General features: G+C 45.3%; 1 protein-coding gene across 1 annotated transcript in view; it reads left to right on the top strand.

Annotated features, from left to right (window-relative positions):
* aacs (acetoacetyl-CoA synthetase) overlaps positions 1-17,281 on the top strand; it is a 37,475-nt gene extending 20,194 nt beyond the window's left edge. Inside the window, exons 11-18 of the mRNA XM_042101584.1 lie at positions 5,059-5,123; positions 6,987-7,109; positions 10,931-11,044; positions 11,517-11,642; positions 12,136-12,205; positions 12,529-12,587; positions 12,740-12,942; positions 14,784-17,281. Coding sequence (XP_041957518.1) covers positions 5,059-5,123; positions 6,987-7,109; positions 10,931-11,044; positions 11,517-11,642; positions 12,136-12,205; positions 12,529-12,587; positions 12,740-12,942; positions 14,784-14,921 — 898 coding nt within the window. The 3' untranslated portion in view covers positions 14,922-17,281. The remainder of the gene's footprint in view (positions 1-5,058; positions 5,124-6,986; positions 7,110-10,930; positions 11,045-11,516; positions 11,643-12,135; positions 12,206-12,528; positions 12,588-12,739; positions 12,943-14,783) is intronic.
* The last annotated feature ends 797 nt before the right edge of the window (positions 17,282-18,078 follow it).

Here is an 18,078-nt window from a genome sequence, read left to right as displayed (position 1 = left end):
AGAGAGGCCCTCTCTCTGCACATAAATACATCTCGACACCCCAAAGAAACTGGTTTAAACTGGTGCAGCAGCCTCCCCTACTGCTGCCAGCCTCACCTGTAATGTGTATCATATCTGAAATCACCGGCTCCACCACCACCACAGCCTTGCACGCTGGCACTGCCAATGGCCCACACCGCAGCGGCTGCTGTGGCTCTCTCACCTCCATACCCACCTCACCTGATAAAGTAGCCTGCTGTTAGATCTCTCGTGCGTGCCTGCGTGCGTGCGTGCGTGCGTCCGTCCGTCCGTGCGTCCGTGCGTGCGCGTGTGCTTGTTTGTGTGTGTGTCCGTGCGTGCGTGTGTGCTTGTTTGTGTGTGTGTGTGTGTGTTTGTGTGTGTGTTTGTCGACACCCCACAGACAGTTATACCTGATTGTGCAGGTATGTGTTCTAGAGGCTCTTGGTTCAGCCATGTTCCATCCACTGGATTCAGTTCTATTTTTAGCGGAGGTGCTCAATAAAATCCATTGTTTATGGAATGCTTGTCAGTAAAAAGTCAGCCCCATTGCTCCCCCCATAGCTACTGCTAAAGCTTATTTTATGAGTTGTAGGTACTTTCTGTATTCTGTTTTTTCACTGTGTTGCCAGATTGCCAAAAGACAATGTTCTATTCTATGCACATTTAATGGACTATAACGTTTTCTTATCTTATCTTAGTATTGGGTCAGAGACACATCACGTTATCAAAGCCATTCACTGCTTCTGCTCCCCAGCAGTACGGAAATCTAACCATGCTGAACTGGGGACGGCTTGGAATCGTTTCAGAACAAACTGCCCTTTGGTGGATATGCCCGAGTAACATTAACTCTCTTTGCTCAGACCGATTTGGCTCAGGAGCGGAAAAACGGGCCTCGTGACTTCTTAGTTGTGCTTAAACTTGTATTGACTAATTTAGCATTTTACACTGAGGACAATATGCAGTCTGGGAGGCAGATCACGGCCCATTGACAAGAGCAGCGTCTGGGGTGGGCGGAAAAAAAAAGTGGCACTATGAATAAACCATCAGCTGGAGTCCACTGTGCCAGCGTGTTTAATCACACAGACAAGGGCCCTGGTCGCAGCGTCCCGTCTGATTCGGCCGCAGCCCCGTTGCGATGTTAAATTTTAAATTGTGGTCGATATTTAATCAAGCTTCTCTTGTAGTCTACATGCAGATGGAGCTCTGGGGAGTGGGGAAGCGCGAGAGGAGCATCGGTGAGGTGCTGCTGCTGCTGGTGGTGGTGGTGGTGGTAGTGGCGGTGGTGGTGGTGTTGTGGATGACTTGTCTATGGTCCATCAGGTCTCGATTGTTTCCTCAGGAGATGAGTTGGTGTTGGGGGAATTAAGCGCTGTGTTTCCACTGTACACACTCTGCATCGAGGTGTGAGCGGAGTACCAACCTGCCACCTGCCAGTTCCTCTGCTGCAGTGTGTGTGTGTGTGTGTGTGTGTGTGTGTGTGCTCACTTACACTCTCCTCTTCACACCGTTGCTGTACCCCCTCCTTCTTCTAAAAGGCAGAGAAACTTCAGCAAATGATGGTGATGGCCCTTTACGAACTTGTCATAGTTTTATGCTCTGTGAGTGCAGAGAACTTGGCAGCTTCACAGAGGAGCTCTGTCCTGTCAAAGTACTAGAACTCAGATCTTAATCATATTCTAACTTTGAAGTATATATCCACCTGTATAGATGTAAGTGCTCATTAAAATAACATTTCCATTGTATATTCTCTATGGTAAGTGAAGTCTTTAAAGAGGTTATCAAAACCATGCTAAGGCTATCCCTGCTGAGATGTCAAGTTAAGAATGTAAACTGTGTCACAGGGTTCCACCATCTTGTCTTCTCTACAGTGTCTTGTTGTCTCTATAGTCCATCAAGACATCAAACACATAAGCAACAGACACAGAATGGAATCTGTCAAAAAAGAATTATATTTTAGAGCTAACATGATCAGATTATAGAAAAGATGTTGTTCTGAGATGCAGCAGGAAGTGTGTAATCGGCCAGTCCGATGTGCAGGATAACAGATTTGTGTGAATCTTTAAAGATGTATTTGAGTAGCTAGATTAATTAATCACATGTTTAGGTAAGGCAAGGACTGTAGAAACACGTCCCCCCCCCAAAGAAACTTTCGTCTTTCTCGTCAATTTTTTCTTATTTATCAGTTGTATTAATTCTATCCAATAGTCCTTGATGCATGCTACAGTAATGCTGAATGTCTCATACTCCACCTCATGATGGACCCGTGCCTTGATATGCTGAAACAAGCATAAAAATAAACAAACAACATAGCAGGCCAAAATAAGGAAACAGTGCTATTGTTTCATAACAAATAGATTTGGTTGAATGGGCTTACAGAATGGATCCCTCAACATATTTATATGTTAGTCACATTTTCGATAACCACACACCACAGTGACAAGTAGTACACACTCTCAGTTGGCTGCCTTCATGACTTACCTTCAGAAACGACAAACAAATTACTTAATACAACCAGCCGTCGCTTTGCTGCACTGGAAGCTTTATTGAATTGTATGAATTTATTAGTGGAGAAATGATCCTGGGAAATGGGCCGCTGAGCGCGAGAGAGAGTGGGAGAAGGGGATGGATTATCGAAGGCAAGTGGATTTTTAGACGCAGTGAAGTTTGTTTTCATCGCACGCTGTTGCCGTTCCGACTTAGTTTAATAAACAGCATGGAGCTCTCGCGGGCAAAGGCTGAGGGCTGGAATCACAATGTTTATTTTGCATTTATTTTGGTGGGGGGGTGGGGGGTGGGGTGGTTGTGCCGTGCCGCCTAAACTCATTGGTTGACATAGTTATGAGCACAGCACCTGCCCTCTTGATATTTGTGTTCCGCTAAATTTGACTGGACAGGAGAAGTGGCCAGATGCTATGTGGCGTTGTAACCTTTCCTAAGCCAGAATGTAAGACTGATTGTAGTCAGTTATGTTCTTCTAGATTTCTTTTTCTTTTGCAGGGCTATGTCTACTGTTAGCCTTAAAGCTCTCTCCAAGTCAGGTAAACAACAAATTGGGGTCCTCTTTTGAGTTTGACGGGTGCTGAAAGAGAAGTGTTTTGGTAAATTCAGAAAGAGTTTTGCAGTTTTCGAAAAAGAGACGTCAGGGGATGTTCAGCTCCTTGGATATGTTTTTTTTTTTCCTTTGGCCCAGGCTTCCACCCACAATGTTTATGGGTGTCTACCCCCCTACCCCCCCCCCCTTTGTCTGCGGTATATTGGGAAAATCATGTTCTATTCTCTCATAAGATTGAGGTCCTACTGACAAATGCATGTTGCCCTGGAATTGAACCTGAACGCATATCCCATGGGGCTGTGGAGCGGCCTAACCACAAAGCGTCAGCCTTCGTCGCCTACACCTCTGATTGTGCTCAACCTTGTGCTGATGCCGCGTGTACTTCATCCTTTTTTTCTCTTTTTATTTGGTATTTTATGGATTTTAACAGTAGGTGTTCTGTCACCATCACTGATGTGTTGTTTTTTCATAATTGTACCACTAGACACTTAGAATTCTCCTTCAACCAGGCCCAGACCCAAAAGCCTAGACCGCATCTTTTAGAGAAATAGTTTCTATGGATTTCATGTTGGGTCCTGGGAAGTGTCTTCACAGATACATTTTTATCTCTTTCTCTCACACTCATAAAACTCTCTCCATGTCTTTCTCTCTGTGCATGTGTCTCTCTCTCTCTCTCTCTCTCTCTCTCTCTCTCTCCTCTAAATACATCTGTGTCTGTGTGCGTGCGTGTGTGTTTGCGTTTGCGTGTGTGTTTGAGAAGAGTTCGTTTGGAAGACATAATTGCCATGAGATGCCATTTTGCCTCTTGGGCAGATGACTTGAGCCTGAAATGTTCTCATCAGTGGTCTGTTGATTGAAAACATGGATACACATTTGCTATAATGTCTCAGATCAATAGATCTTGTTGTTGTTAAGAAATGAACAATCAATCGAAGCTGTGTGCTAATTTCCATCAAAGCTATCACCTATAAAAGTGAAAGGAGTTGCAACCTTTTTTCTGTAACCCTTTTCCAAGAAGTCATGTAGTTACTCTGAAAATATCTACCACAATTCTATGAAGGATTGTATTGTTGTTGTTGGCTGTTTATTGATCGATTGATAGTTTAATGGCCACACGACCAAGGCCGGTGGAATTTGGTTTCATTACAGTGTGTTAAAATCTGCAGCACAATTTATACATGGACAACAATAGACATTACACACATTAGGCTTAGAGTACATATACTAAACAATAGAAACATTCAATTAAACAACATAAGTAGGTGAACAGTATGAAGTACATGATAAGAGACCTAGATCTGTAATCATCTGGAAAATCATCTTGATCTGAAAAAACATCTCATGCACCACATAACGATGGGTTATTGTGGCTGGTCGGGAGAAATATTCAGTCGGCCTTTTACATTTCTTTTTTTTTGTCAGTAACCACCCGATGCCAGTGCTTTCCAAGTAGTATTTTGTTGTTGTGTGCTAAACTGGACCATGCCTGGTTTGCACAGATACAATAAAAGGAGTTTGTGTGGAGATCTATCTCTGCAGCTGCTGCTATTAGAACTTCTCATGGTAATTAGATCAGGTCATTTACATAATTCCATATTCTTTGAATGAGGCGTACAGTGCTAGATGACCTAAAGCGAAAATCGTTTTTAATGGTTTATATGAACAGTTAATGATGCTCACATCAATAAGTCATGAACTTCCCTGTTTGTATCGTTCAGGGGCTAAAAAGTAATGCACAATCAATATGTGGTTAGGAATACCCTTGGTGGCTTTCCAACACGTTGTAGTCAGTCTCTGTCAGTCTTTACTTGGTAACATACAGAAACACAGGGCAACGATTTCAAATGGACAGACTTTTTTAAGGTTTGAAAATAAAGCAGAATTTACCTTCTGTATGAAAAATTGAGACGATTACATGTCTCTGCACATGGAAATGAGTCTGATTCACTTACATTATTCAAGAATGGCATCTTAAACCTTGACGCATGTTCTCCTTATCCCTCCAGGATCACGATATTCGGGACGGGAGCGAAGTGGCTGGCGGTTTTGGAGGAGCGCAACTTGAAACCAGGTGAGCCTCTTTAAACACAGATCACTTAGCTCACTGGTGGAGAGGAGAGGTGCCCTACTCCGCCACCTTTAATGCTCCCTCACCACCTTGTCCACTCGCCTCTCGCCTCTCCTCAGAGAGAGTCACCACTTCCACCTTCCCATTAATCTGGAGCTCCTTTGTGCCACCGTTCATTATGGACATGAGTGGCCAGAAGTGGCTCGCCTCGAAGACTGTGTCAGCGCACCGGTGATTGTTGGGCAGCGCTCGCTTATGTAATCATACATAGGGTTTTTGGAATATTATTCCGGCATTTTCTTCTCACTTGCCCGCGGGGTCCCCTAAGGAACAATAGTAGCATTTGACTTGCTAAGCAGGTGAGGGACAGGTGGGGGGTGTGAGAGCAGGTGAGGGACAAGTGGGGGGGGTGAGGGTGGAGGGAGCTGTTTTGGTGTTTTTTTTTTTTTTTGGGGTGGGGGTGGGGGGGGGGGGGGGTGTACTGGGGAGAGAGGTGATTACATTTAGTGAGAGAGTGGAGGATATATATATATACTCTCTGTATTCCTGTTTCACGTTTACCTGAAGTGAAGTGCTTTTCCACAGTGTCACTTCCCCAAAAAATGACTTACACTTTTCAAAATGGTGCACATCTGCTGAAAAAAGCATGATTGTAGTCCTCCGCTTCCACATGCGGTGTACTCCATTCGCTAAAACTAGATCTGAAGTGCCCCCTCCCCTCCCCACCCCCTTCCTACATGCCCTTAAGTGGCGCCCATTTTGTCCAGTATTACGTTCTCTATGTGTAGCGTAATTGATACAGCACAGGGGAAGCGATGTGACTGGAAGCAACATCTCAGGCGGTGGCACCCTCTTGTCTCATCCCCACGGAGGGAGGGAGGGAGGGGGAGAGAGAGAGAGAGAGAGAGAGAGAGAGAGAGAGAGCACTCAGCCACAGACAGCCCACCAACCCCCTGTGGAGTGAGCAGCGGGGCTCCTGAGATGCCTCCTGCGCATCAAACAGCCAACCGTGCAAAGAGTACTTATGGCCCCCCAACTTGAGTCTCCTTTATTACCTACTTACACACACACACACACACACCAGGCAATTTCTGTAAAGAGCAACAGCGGAGTGTGTGTGTGTGTGTGTGTGTCTGGGCAGTGGGATTAGAGGGGGGGAGGCACAGGCAGAGGGGGGGCAGCTTTCTGGCATATGCTCGGGGTAGGAGGCAAGAGGGCAGGGGGGTGGGCAGCATTAGGAGGGGTACTTCCCGGACACTGGAGGTCCGTCTGTGCAGATGACATTTTGGAGCGACACCTGCTTGCACGGTGGGGGACGTGCTGCTGGCCCGCGGCGCGGGCTCCGGGCAGGGCATCGGCCCTTCCTGCCGGGCAGTCTGGCTCTCTGCTTCTCTGTGTGCTTCAACTGGGCTGGATCTTCTGCCATTCACTGCTGTGTGTGTGTTTGTGTGTCTGTGTGTGTTCACGGCACGCCCTTGTTCAAATGCGTCTCCAATATTTCCATTGCTCCATATAATGTACTCTCTGAACCTAATAGGACTAGAAAAGCATGTCTCTGTATGTCTTTGTTATTTTAACTATTAGAGTCATTGTAATATTCACTTACCTTGCTTTTGCTCCGTGTGCTTTGTCAAATATGTCTCCAATTTTCCCTTTATGTCTTTGAACTGTGTTTTTGTCTAACCTTGGTAGAACTGGAAAAAGGTCTTTTCAGGTCTTTGCAGGTTTTGAGTGGATCGATTCCTCCTGATATTGACTTCACTTTGCAGCTTTGCATTCTCTGGTCCTTTTTCCCGGCTCAGAAGCGCGTCTGCTTGTGGGTCAACCCTGGACCTCACATTTTTGTGCTTTGTCACCCTGCCGCAGCCAACACCCACAACCTGCGGTCGCTGCACACCATCCTGTCCACGGGCTCGCCGCTGAAGCCACAGAGCTACGACTACGTGTACCGCAGCATCAAGAGCAACGTGCTGCTGGGCTCCATCTCAGGTGAGCACCTGTGTGTGTGTGTGTGTGTGTGTGTGTGTGTGTGTGATGGGGGGGGGACACACTAGGCCATCCGTCAGGCTGCTGCAGCACATACATTGACAGCCTCTGACGCTCGATAGAGATGCCCTCCCCCTGACACACACACACACACACACACGTAGCTCTACCTCTGTGGTCCCTAGTGTGCTGCAGCTGACGTGGCCCGCAGGGACGGCAGAAACAAATTAGCATTAGCTCAGCCAGCTGCAGCACGGCCAGCCCTCTCAGCGTGGCTTTTGACACACCACCTGCGCACACACACACACACACACACACACACACACACACACCCTCACACACACACACACACACACCCTCACACACACACACACACTCACACACAAAATCGCGTGCATGCATGCGTACCCCCACTCCACAGCAGAAGCAGCACACACACACATATGCATGCTATTTGCTGTTAAAGGTAAAAAACACACACACACACACACACACACACACACACACACCATACATGCACAAGCATGTGGCCAACATTTAATAACACTAAATAGCACTAAATATCAGTTATTCATACAAACTAAATATTCATACTAGCTGTTGAAAGAAGATAGAAGTATGTAAAGAAATAACTCTGTCCACTTCAGCTCTATTGTCAGGTCCCCAGTGTTGTTCTGTTGTACTTTGTTTTGCTTTGGAAAGCCCTTCATAGCGGAGTGGTGCTTGTGAGCTTGTGTTGTCAAAGATCTGGCTGGGCTGAAATGGATCAAGCGAGAGCCAGCGCTTTAAGTCCCATTCTCCCTGCAGACGAGACAGCAGCCTTTTGTTGTTGTGTTGAACGTGCGGTGTCACCTCTTCATGATCTGCCCTCCGTATCTCAGCTGGCGGGTGGAGGTAGATGGGGGTGGTGTTTTTTTTTAAAGGGGGGGGGGGGGGCAGTCTTTCAGTCGCAGCCTTGTCCATCCATCAGCATTGCGTAAACCTGATGCTGCTTGTCCCTGATAAGATGCTCTGGCACATTCGGAAATCCTCCCGCGTTCCGCACTGACGGCCCCTGCTGCCGCCGCCGCCGAAAGAAAGAAATAAAACTAACCCCCCCCAAAAAAACCTCTGACACGCTGATGGTGAGTGCCTGGCACTTAACATTTGGGATGCAGAAAACATGAGTGACGTCTTTTGGCACCGGACGCCCTTAAAATGTCACCCTGAGGTTGAGGCTAGCAGCAGCGGCTGTCATGCAGAGGCGGTGTCTGGATGGAGGGGGGAAATGTGCCACACACACACACACACACACACACACACAGTCACACACTCATTCACACACAAAAACAACTTTATTCGTTATGATTGAATGAGCGCGAGGCGATTTCAGTTTTAGTTTTTGCTTCATACAGGACCTGCCGTGAGTCCGCCCTTTCGCAGGCATTTCGAGGAGAGAGGAAAAAAAAACAGTGAGTGAAGCCTTGCAGGTCGCGGGCTGGCGTCAGGTTTGACCTTGACCCACAGGTCGGGCCGAGCATATGTAGTTGCGGCCGGTTCCTCCTGCTCAGGCTCACCCGCCAGACGGACTCCCGGGCCCCTCAGCCGCCCGCCGCGGGGTGCCTTAACACTTTCAGCCCTGCGGCCTGCCTCGGTGTAATATACCTCCACCTGACTGCCATCTGTCCCCACTCTGCTCGTCCTTCCTCTCACTCTCGCTCCTGCCAGCTTTCTCCTCTGCCCCCCATCCTCCAGGACCACTCTCTCTCTCTCTCTCTCTCTCTCTCTCTCTCTCTCTCTCTCTCTCTCTCTCTCTCTCTCTCTCTCTCTCTCTCTCTCTCTCTCTCTATTACTCTCTCTTTCTTGCTTTCTCTCTTTATTGCTCTCTCCTTTTCTCTCTTTATCCTGCCAGCTTTGTCCTCTGCCCCCCATCCTCCAGGACCACTCTCTCTCTCACACTCACACACACACACACACACACACACACACACACTCTGTCATCACAGTTACACACTCATTTTTCAGTTTTCTTTCATCCTATTTATGAAAGATAATATTTATTATATTTTAGTATTTATTCTTTCTTTCTTTCTTTCTTTGTCTTTTTCTCTTTCTCTTTTTTGTCTTCCTCTCTGTTCTTTCTTTCTTTCTTTCTTTCTCATTTCTTTCTCTTTCCCTTTCTCTTACTCTTTCCATTCTGCTAGCACTCCCATGTGTCCTCCCAGACCGTGTACCAGTGCAGTGTTGCCGGTGTCATTTCCTCGGTGCTGCCACCCCTGTGCTGTGCGCCTGGTGGCTCTGTAAAGGGTATTTTTGGAGCGCGAGCCTCCTCTCCTTTAAAAGAGGAGTGGGTGGATGCTCATGCTCAGAGATGTGAACACTAGAATATTCATTAGAGCGGGAAACACAGGAAAGGTGCTCAAGGTGTCAACAGAGGAGCAACACATGCAAATCTATTTTGAGGAGGGGGAGGGGGAGGGGGGGGGGGACAACAAACGCTGACAGGGAGAGGCTCCAACAGTGCCCCCACACACACACACACACACACACACACACACACACACATACACACATTAAGAGAAAATTCACCCGGCGGTTTCGTGTAAACGGCCCCCTTAACCTGTAGGCCTCCTAAATGCAGACTAAATGCAGCTCCCCATGGACCCAATTAATAGGTGCTAAAGAGCCACGTGGGAGCAGGAGAATACAGCAGACGAGGATGGAGGAGGAAGCACTGTTTAGTTGGGCTGCCTGGATAGATGGAGGAGGAAGCACTGTTTAGTTGGGCTGCCTGTATAGATGGAGGAGGAAGCACTGTTTAGTTGGGCTGCCTGGATAGATGGATGACAGAGAGAGCAATACATACAGCTCTTGTACACACAGCAAATGCTTACTCTGAAAACTGAGTGACACTGTAATACATCAAAACAATCCCAATGATGAACTATGCAAGCCACAGACAACACTGATAACATATCACCATACAACAGAACAGGGATGTGTCATTTCGGATGTGTACTATAACAAGGACAGAAATATCCATATAACATATTTGATATGAATAGCAGCGGTGTTGAGTGTATTGCATCAGATGCAGGCAATTACACTGAGAAAACCCACAGACTCCAATTCTACTGCAGCAGAGGGAGAGACTCCTGTCATTTGAAATGGAGGCAGGCACAGCCTTTAGATTAAGAGACAACAAAGGAAGCCCCCATCTCTCTGCTCCTAAGAAAGAAAAGAAAAACAAACGTTGTAAGCCTGATATCCCGTTGTATCCCTTTCTAATATGAATTGCCTTTCGGGTTGGGGGGGCTTCCAGTCCCAGCTGCCCTGTGCTCGCTGTGCATCTGAGCTTGGCTGTGGGAGTGGGAGGAGGGGGGTTGAGCTGCAGAGGTTGGAGGTGCAGCGTGTGTGAGGGCGAGAGTGTGCGGGCACAGCCTTTGGGTAATAATGAGGATGAGTGCGATGGGGAGGAAGGTGTTCCTGTGAGCCACTGGTAGAGCAAGTCCAAGATTATGAGCTCAAGTCCCTGGGCAGATATTCTGATGAAACACGCATATCTAAACCATAAATAGATTTAGATGAAAGTCTCTGCCAGCTTAAAAATCTCAGGCACAGTGTTGGATTTTAGGCATGGGCCAGGTCGTTACAGATTTGAAAATAGCTTCGAACAATATCAGTCACACATTTTCATTTTAAGCCCTTTAAATGAATACATGTACAGACATGATGATGATGGTGTTGTTGGTGGTGTTGTTGATGATGATGATGATGGTGTTGTTGGTGGTGTTGTTGATGATGATGATGATGGTGATGGTGATTATGATGCTGATGGTCCACAGGTGGCACGGACATCATCTCCTGCTTCATGGGCCAGAATGTGACGCTGCCCGTCCACCGCGGCGAGATCCAGGCCAGGAATCTGGGCATGGCGGTGGAGGCGTGGAGCATGGAAGGTGAGGGCCAGCGGGGCGTTGGGTGCCGCTGCAGAGAGGGGTTGTCAGGATGCCGATGCCCTGCGGTTTGCCACCCGTGCCTGTGCCATGCACGCCATGCCAATGACAGACTGTCCTCAGCAATCAGTGATTTGAGCATGTGTGTGTAATTGGTGGTGCTGGCCCATGCAAACAGGGTGGCATTGCTGATCTGTTGATTGGTGATTCAGAAAGAGGGGGGCCACAGTAGCCACTGAATATGCTGATATTTTTGTACATTTGTTTATTTTTTATTGTTTTGGCATCTGTGTTGGATTACGAATTGTTCTTTTTAGTCCAGTTACAGTCTTTTTTTGCGTGTATTCACCAACCAGCAAAATTATTTAGGCCATAATTAATGGTTCTTCCTCCAATTCTCAAAAATGCATTTTCAAACAGTTTTAAATCGTTTCTGTGCCAGACTCAAACTGTGTGTGTGTGTGTCCTCAAACAGGGACGCCGGTGTGGGGGGAGAGTGGTGAGCTGGTCTGCCTGAAGCCCATCCCCTGCCAGCCAACGCACTTCTGGAACGACGAGAGTGGCATCAAATACCGCAAAGCCTACTTCTCCACTTATCCCGGTAACCCCCTCCGCCTGCCAGCGCGCGCCGTCCACCGCTGATAGAGACGGCTGCCATTAAGCCGAGTGGTGGTGGCGCATAGCTGCTGTTTATGCCCGTGCTGGGGACAGTTTGTTTTGCAGACATATTTCTGGAAGGGAGATTGGTGGGGGAAGAGGGAATATCTCTCTCTCTCTCTCTCTCTCTCTCTCTCTCTCTCTCTCTCTCTCTCTCTCTCTCTCTCTCTCTCTCTGTCTGTCTTTGTGTTTCTGTGTGTAGGGATATATGTGTGTGTGTGTGTGTGTTCGTTTGTGTGTGTTTTTGTTTGTTTTGGTGTGTGTGTGTGCGCATGTGTTTTTCATTAGTGTGTGTGTGTAGGTGTAGGCGTGCACAAGCTGTCTATACCATGTGCATGGAGGCTGTACTTAAGAACCCAATATCTGCTCATCTCTGCTGCTCATCTCTCCAGCTGGAGACGCTCTCTCATTGTGTGTGTGTGTGTGTGTCTGCTCAGGTGTTTGGGCTCACGGAGACTACTGCCAGATCAATCCAAAGACGGGAGGCATAGTCATGCTGGGGAGAAGGTGATTCTCTCTCTCTCTCTCTCTCTCTCTCTCTCTCTCTCTGTTTTTTCCATCTTGACATCTATCTCTTTCTCTATTTGTCTGTGCACAGAACACACTTAAAGTAAGGTGATACTATATTCTTGTAGTTTAGCTTGGAATATATTTACATTTGTCTGAGCAGAAGAAAACTTAAATGTTTGTAAGGAAAATAGGATAATCCATGATCCATCCACCCTCAATTGATGGACTTCTATTGTATGAAAGACTGGCCATGGTCTCGGTTTCTTTAATGTAAAATGGCTTCCCTATGTACATTAACATTCTCCTCTGCTTGTTTTCAGTGATGGAACTCTGAACCCCAATGGAGTTCGATTTGGGAGCTCCGAGATCTATAACATCGGTAAGATCTAGTCTGCTGACACACTTGCCGTTTACTCCAAGTCATAACTGTGAACAAACACAAATAGCTTGGGTGCTATTCATCTGCCAATCAGATATGCGAGAGCGTTATGCGAGAACTCAAGGCTTGATCTATTTTCATTCCTTCCGCAGTGGAAGCTTTTGAAGAGGTGTCCGACAGCTTGTGTGTCCCCCAGTACAACAAGGACGGTGAGGAGAGGGTGATTCTGTTCCTGAAGATGGCGCCGAACAAGCCCTTCAGCCCTGAGCTGGTGCAGAGGATCCGCGGTGCCATCAGGGCGGCGCTCTCCGCCCGCCACGTCCCTGCCCTGCTCCTGGAGACCGTGGACATTCCGGTGAGATGTAGGGATGGAGGCATGAAGAGAAAGATGAATGGAGGAATGAAGAGAAAGATGGATGGATAGATGAAGAGAAAGATGAATGGATGGATGAATGAAGAGAAAGATGAATGAATGGATGATTGAGAAAGATGAATGGATGGATGAATGAAGAGAAAGATGAATGAATGGATGAAGAGAAAGATGAATGGATGGATGATTGAGAAAGATGAATGGATGGATGAAGAGAATGATGAATGAATGGATGATTGAGAAAGATGAATGGATGGATGAATGAAGAGAAAGATGGATGGATGGATGAAGAGAAAGATGGATGGATGGATGATTGAGAAAGATGGATGGATGGATGAATGAAGAAAAAGATGAATGAATGGATGATTGAGAAAGATGGATGGATGGATGAATGAAGAAAAAGATGAATGGATGGATGAAGAAAAAGATGAATGGATGGATGATTGAGAAAGATGAATGGATGGATGAGTGATTTAAATGGACGGAGAGGTTGATCCTTGGATTCTCTCCATCACTCTTTGTTGTATTGTTTGTTTGTTGTATATGTTTGCATCTGTATACACACACACACACACACACACACACACACACACACACACCACTTCCGGGGCGCTCCAGTGCGTGGGCAACCCAGCAGTTTGCCCATCCATTGCATACATTTATACAGTGTATGCTAATGCGCTTTTTAACTTTTAACCCCTTCATGGATGGGTTGGCTCTAAACTGAATTGCCCCTCGGGGACTAGTAAAGGTATCTGAACTGGACACACATATACACACGCATACGCACACATGCATACACAGATACACACACATGCATACACAGATACACACACATGCATACACAGATACACATACATGCATACACAGATGCACACACATATACACACGCATATGTACACATGCATACACAGATACACACACACACATGCATACACAGATACACATACATGCATACACAGATGCACACACATATACACACGCATATGTACACATGCATACACAGATACACACACATGCATACATAGATACATAAACAGATACACACACATGCATACACAGATAGACATACATGCATACACAGATACACACACATGATGCACAGATACACATACATGCATACACAGATACACATACATGTACATGCATACACAGATACACATACATGCATACACAGATATGCATACACAGATACACACACATGCATACACGCATACACAGATACACACACATGCATACATGCATACACAGATACACACACATGCATACACAGATACACACACATGATGCACAGATACACACACATGATGCACACACAGATACACATACATGTACATGCATACACAGATACGCACACATGATACACAGATACACATACATGCATACACAGATACATACACATGCATGCACAGATGCACACACATGCATGCACAGATGCACACGCATGCATTCACAGATGCACATACATGTACATGCATACACAGATACGCACACATGATACACAGATACACATACATGCATACACAAATACATACATGCATACACAGATACACATACATGCATGCACAGATGCACACACATGCATGCACAGATGCACATACATGCATACACAGATGCACACACATGATGCACAGATACACATACATGCATACACAGATACGCACACATGATACACAGATACACATACATGCATACACAGACGCACACACATGCATACACAGATGCACATACATGCATATACAGATGCACATACATGCATGCACCGATACATAAGTACTTCCATAGTCTCTTCCCTTACTCTGGCTCTGTTTTCTCCTTTTGTGTAGTACACCATCAGTGGGAAGAAGGTGGAGGTGGCGGTGAAACAGGTGATCGCAGGGAAGGAGGTGACCCAGCGCGGTGCCTTCTCCAACCCCGACTCTCTGGACCTCTACAAGAACCTGCCTGAGCTGCAGAACTTCTAAAGCCGTTCAAGGCCTCAAAAGGGAACCAAGGGACAGACAAAGAGAGAAAGAAAGACAGCCTCTCCAACTGACTAGTGAAAGTTTTTTTTTATTATTATTATTATTATTATTATTATCATCATTATTATTTTTATGATTTTTTTTTTTTTTTTTTTAAACTTGCTGCAAAAACCTGTCCGCCTTTAGGGGCACTGGGAGTGTGGATTTTTTCCCCAGAGTGCTCTTTGTCTCCAGAGGCTGCTTAGTTCTAGAAGCCCAGCCGCCCACAAGCTCCTCCCCTGATGGAACATTTTGGCATCATCGCTCTGTCAATCCAGCCAACAAATATACAACAAAAAAACCTACATCATTTTTGTGCCCACATCCCCACCCCCCACCCCTCCCTTTTCCCTGAACTCCTCTTTTATTGAAGTCTATTTTTATCTGTTGTCTTTTCCTTTCACGGTTGCCTCTATTAGACTCTGATAGTGAGTTTAATGTTGTTGGGAAAGGAGGATTCAGTTTTGTTTATCTCTGTAGGATTTGGGATCCTTCCCATGGGTTGCTGGGCAAAAAGTGTCTCAGGAGAAATTGTCCATAACAGCTTTTGTCAGGGACCTATACTTGGCCTTTGATGGCTGTCTTCATACCTATTGCTTGATGGGTGTAGAGTATTTTCTTGCCACAGATAATGTTGAATGATCAGGGCTTACCCTTGTTGTGTGTGTTGGATCAGCTCTCGATCACATTTTGGAGCTTAAGTAGAGATGTTCCCCACTGGGAGTCTGTGTTGATCATGCCCCCTCAGTTCAGTCAGGCAATGTCTGGTATAATGTCTGGTATAACTGGTGTAACTATCAGGTTCAGTTCAATTAAGAAACATAAATGTTTGATACACTCGAGGTATGTACAGGCCTGGTACTGTGGGGGTAACTGTGTTTGAGAAGCTTGGGATACGTCCAGTCCAACTCCACTGTTTAGAGTCGTGTGAGCAGACGCTGCCAAATTAGGATTGAAACACTATCTGATTTTCCTTTCTTTTTTACACAAACACGTTAGACAGGAAGTTAATGAGTTCCCTGGAGTTTTTTTTTCTTCTTCTTCATAAATTGTGGACCAGGCCCAAAGCTAGTCTCTCTGCAGGAACAACTCTGGTACTGTTGGTTTCGTCGGAGGAGGAGGGGTACTTTGTTTACATGCTTGAAGTGGACATTAAAAAGGGATTAGATTTTTATACAATGTATTTTAAGTCGCCTCAAGCAGCTAAATCCATCAGAGTTTTGTTTGAAGTCCCTTGTTGTTGTTTGGCTCCTCACACTGCAAAATCCGAGCATTTCCACTCCTCCCCAGTAGTTCCACCCTCTTCTGGTGCGCCTCTTTTGAAGTGGCTTTTCTGCCGTCTCTGCATCATTTTTATAAACCTATCAGAACTCGTTATCACATCAGTGTAACATGTCAGTCTAACATGCCTTCAGACCTAGACAAAGGCTTCTCGCAGAAACACTACTTGAGGCAGCAGGATAAATGGGAATGGCTATTTAATGTTTTATCCATTGAGATTTTAGGTCCGAATATGGCTCCCCTATCTCTGCTTTCCTGACCAGTCGCGCCTTTGTGATCATTGCACTAAAATGCATGTGAAGCCACTATTGGATAACCCAGTAGTGTAACAGTATAGTGCTTCTATATTTTGTATTTGCCCAGAGTAACGTTAGACGGTTGTCCTACCCTGTTGTCGTACCCTGTTGTCCTACCCTGTTGCTGCTGATAAGTTGACTGGTCATGAAGTTACCTCTTTATTGTTGAATGAATGGATGGAATTGTCGCAGTGAAACCGACGGTTAGTGTTAGAAGTTACTGACAATAATGTTTCGGGTTTACCTAACTACAGGGGTCTTTTGAGTAAAGGACTCCAGTTTTATGTCTATTTTAGTCGAAGTTGTGAGTAATTGTGGGAACCTAAATGTGCAGAATCAAGAAAATATATGATATCGGCAGAACTGTCACTACATCTCAGTTATGACATTCCTGTAATGTCTATTCCATTTTTGTTGTCATTTTTTTTTATATATAAGTTGAAGATCTATAACTCTGGTCATTGAACATAAAATAAATGTTCATTCATGTGAATGTCAAACTTATCTTGTATGTTGATGTAAATGTCTCAAAATTAGTTATTAAAAAGAAATAAGCAATTGTTCTACTTGACGGCTTATATTTTGTTTTGACAATATTTTTTCATTTTACTGTGAAGAATATGGAACATAAATGTAGAATAAATATTTGTGAATATAGTGTCTTTCATAAGACTACCTAAATTATATGGACTGAAGATGCATATTCTATTAAACAAACATAATAAAAGTATTGTAACAACATAATCCTTTTGCCTTTGTATTATTATTATTATTATTATTATTATTATTATTATTATATTGTATATTCAAGATTACCTGTTGCATTCGAGGTGATCCTTCCCTCAGTCCTTCAGTTTGACAATACCCATCTCTTATCACAGTGAGCCAGGGTTTGGTCTGGGTTCCTAATTTTTGGCCGTGTCCCAGGATCCCGACAGGTGCGCATACTGTAGGTGTGCATCAGATGGCTGTCTAATTGCATCACAGATGGCTTACCTTGGCACGTGTGGGTGGCTCTGGGTTGCACAATATCAATCAATTAATGTCTGTTAGGAGGAGACTTGCACCTTTGCCATCACACGGTAGCTCATAGAGAACAGGTCGGGGCTTCTTAGCCGAGGGCATGTGTTTGCTCTGGGGAAGGGAGAGAGGAGGAGTATGCTTAGAGGTAGAGGCCCAGGAGTAGGATCATAGGGGCTTCTTCAGTCTAACCATTCTGCTAATCTTGGCTGATTTCAAAAGTGGTTTCCATCATCCGAGTCTACTGTTCAGTATCAGCAGTTGGACAACCACAAGGAACTCTTTTGAGTCATCTCAATCAATTTTCCCCATTGATGCTGATGCCTTGAAAAGCACAGTTACATACTAAGATGATTTGAATTGAAATTGATACATAAAGTTAGATAATATTGACTGAAGATGTCTAGCAGATATGGTGGTGATTTATCTTGATAGCTAGTTTTGGTCATACATTATAGTGAGATATTTTTTAGCAAGTTATCAAGTAGAGACATTATGCAAACCCAGTAGAGTTGGTTTTG

Source organism: Alosa sapidissima, chromosome 8 (assembly GCF_018492685.1).
Source record: "Alosa sapidissima isolate fAloSap1 chromosome 8, fAloSap1.pri, whole genome shotgun sequence".
Taxonomy (NCBI): Eukaryota; Metazoa; Chordata; class Actinopteri; order Clupeiformes; family Clupeidae; genus Alosa; species Alosa sapidissima.
The sequence above is the reverse complement of the archived record's forward strand: the minus strand, read 5'-3'. Positions and strand labels throughout refer to the sequence as shown.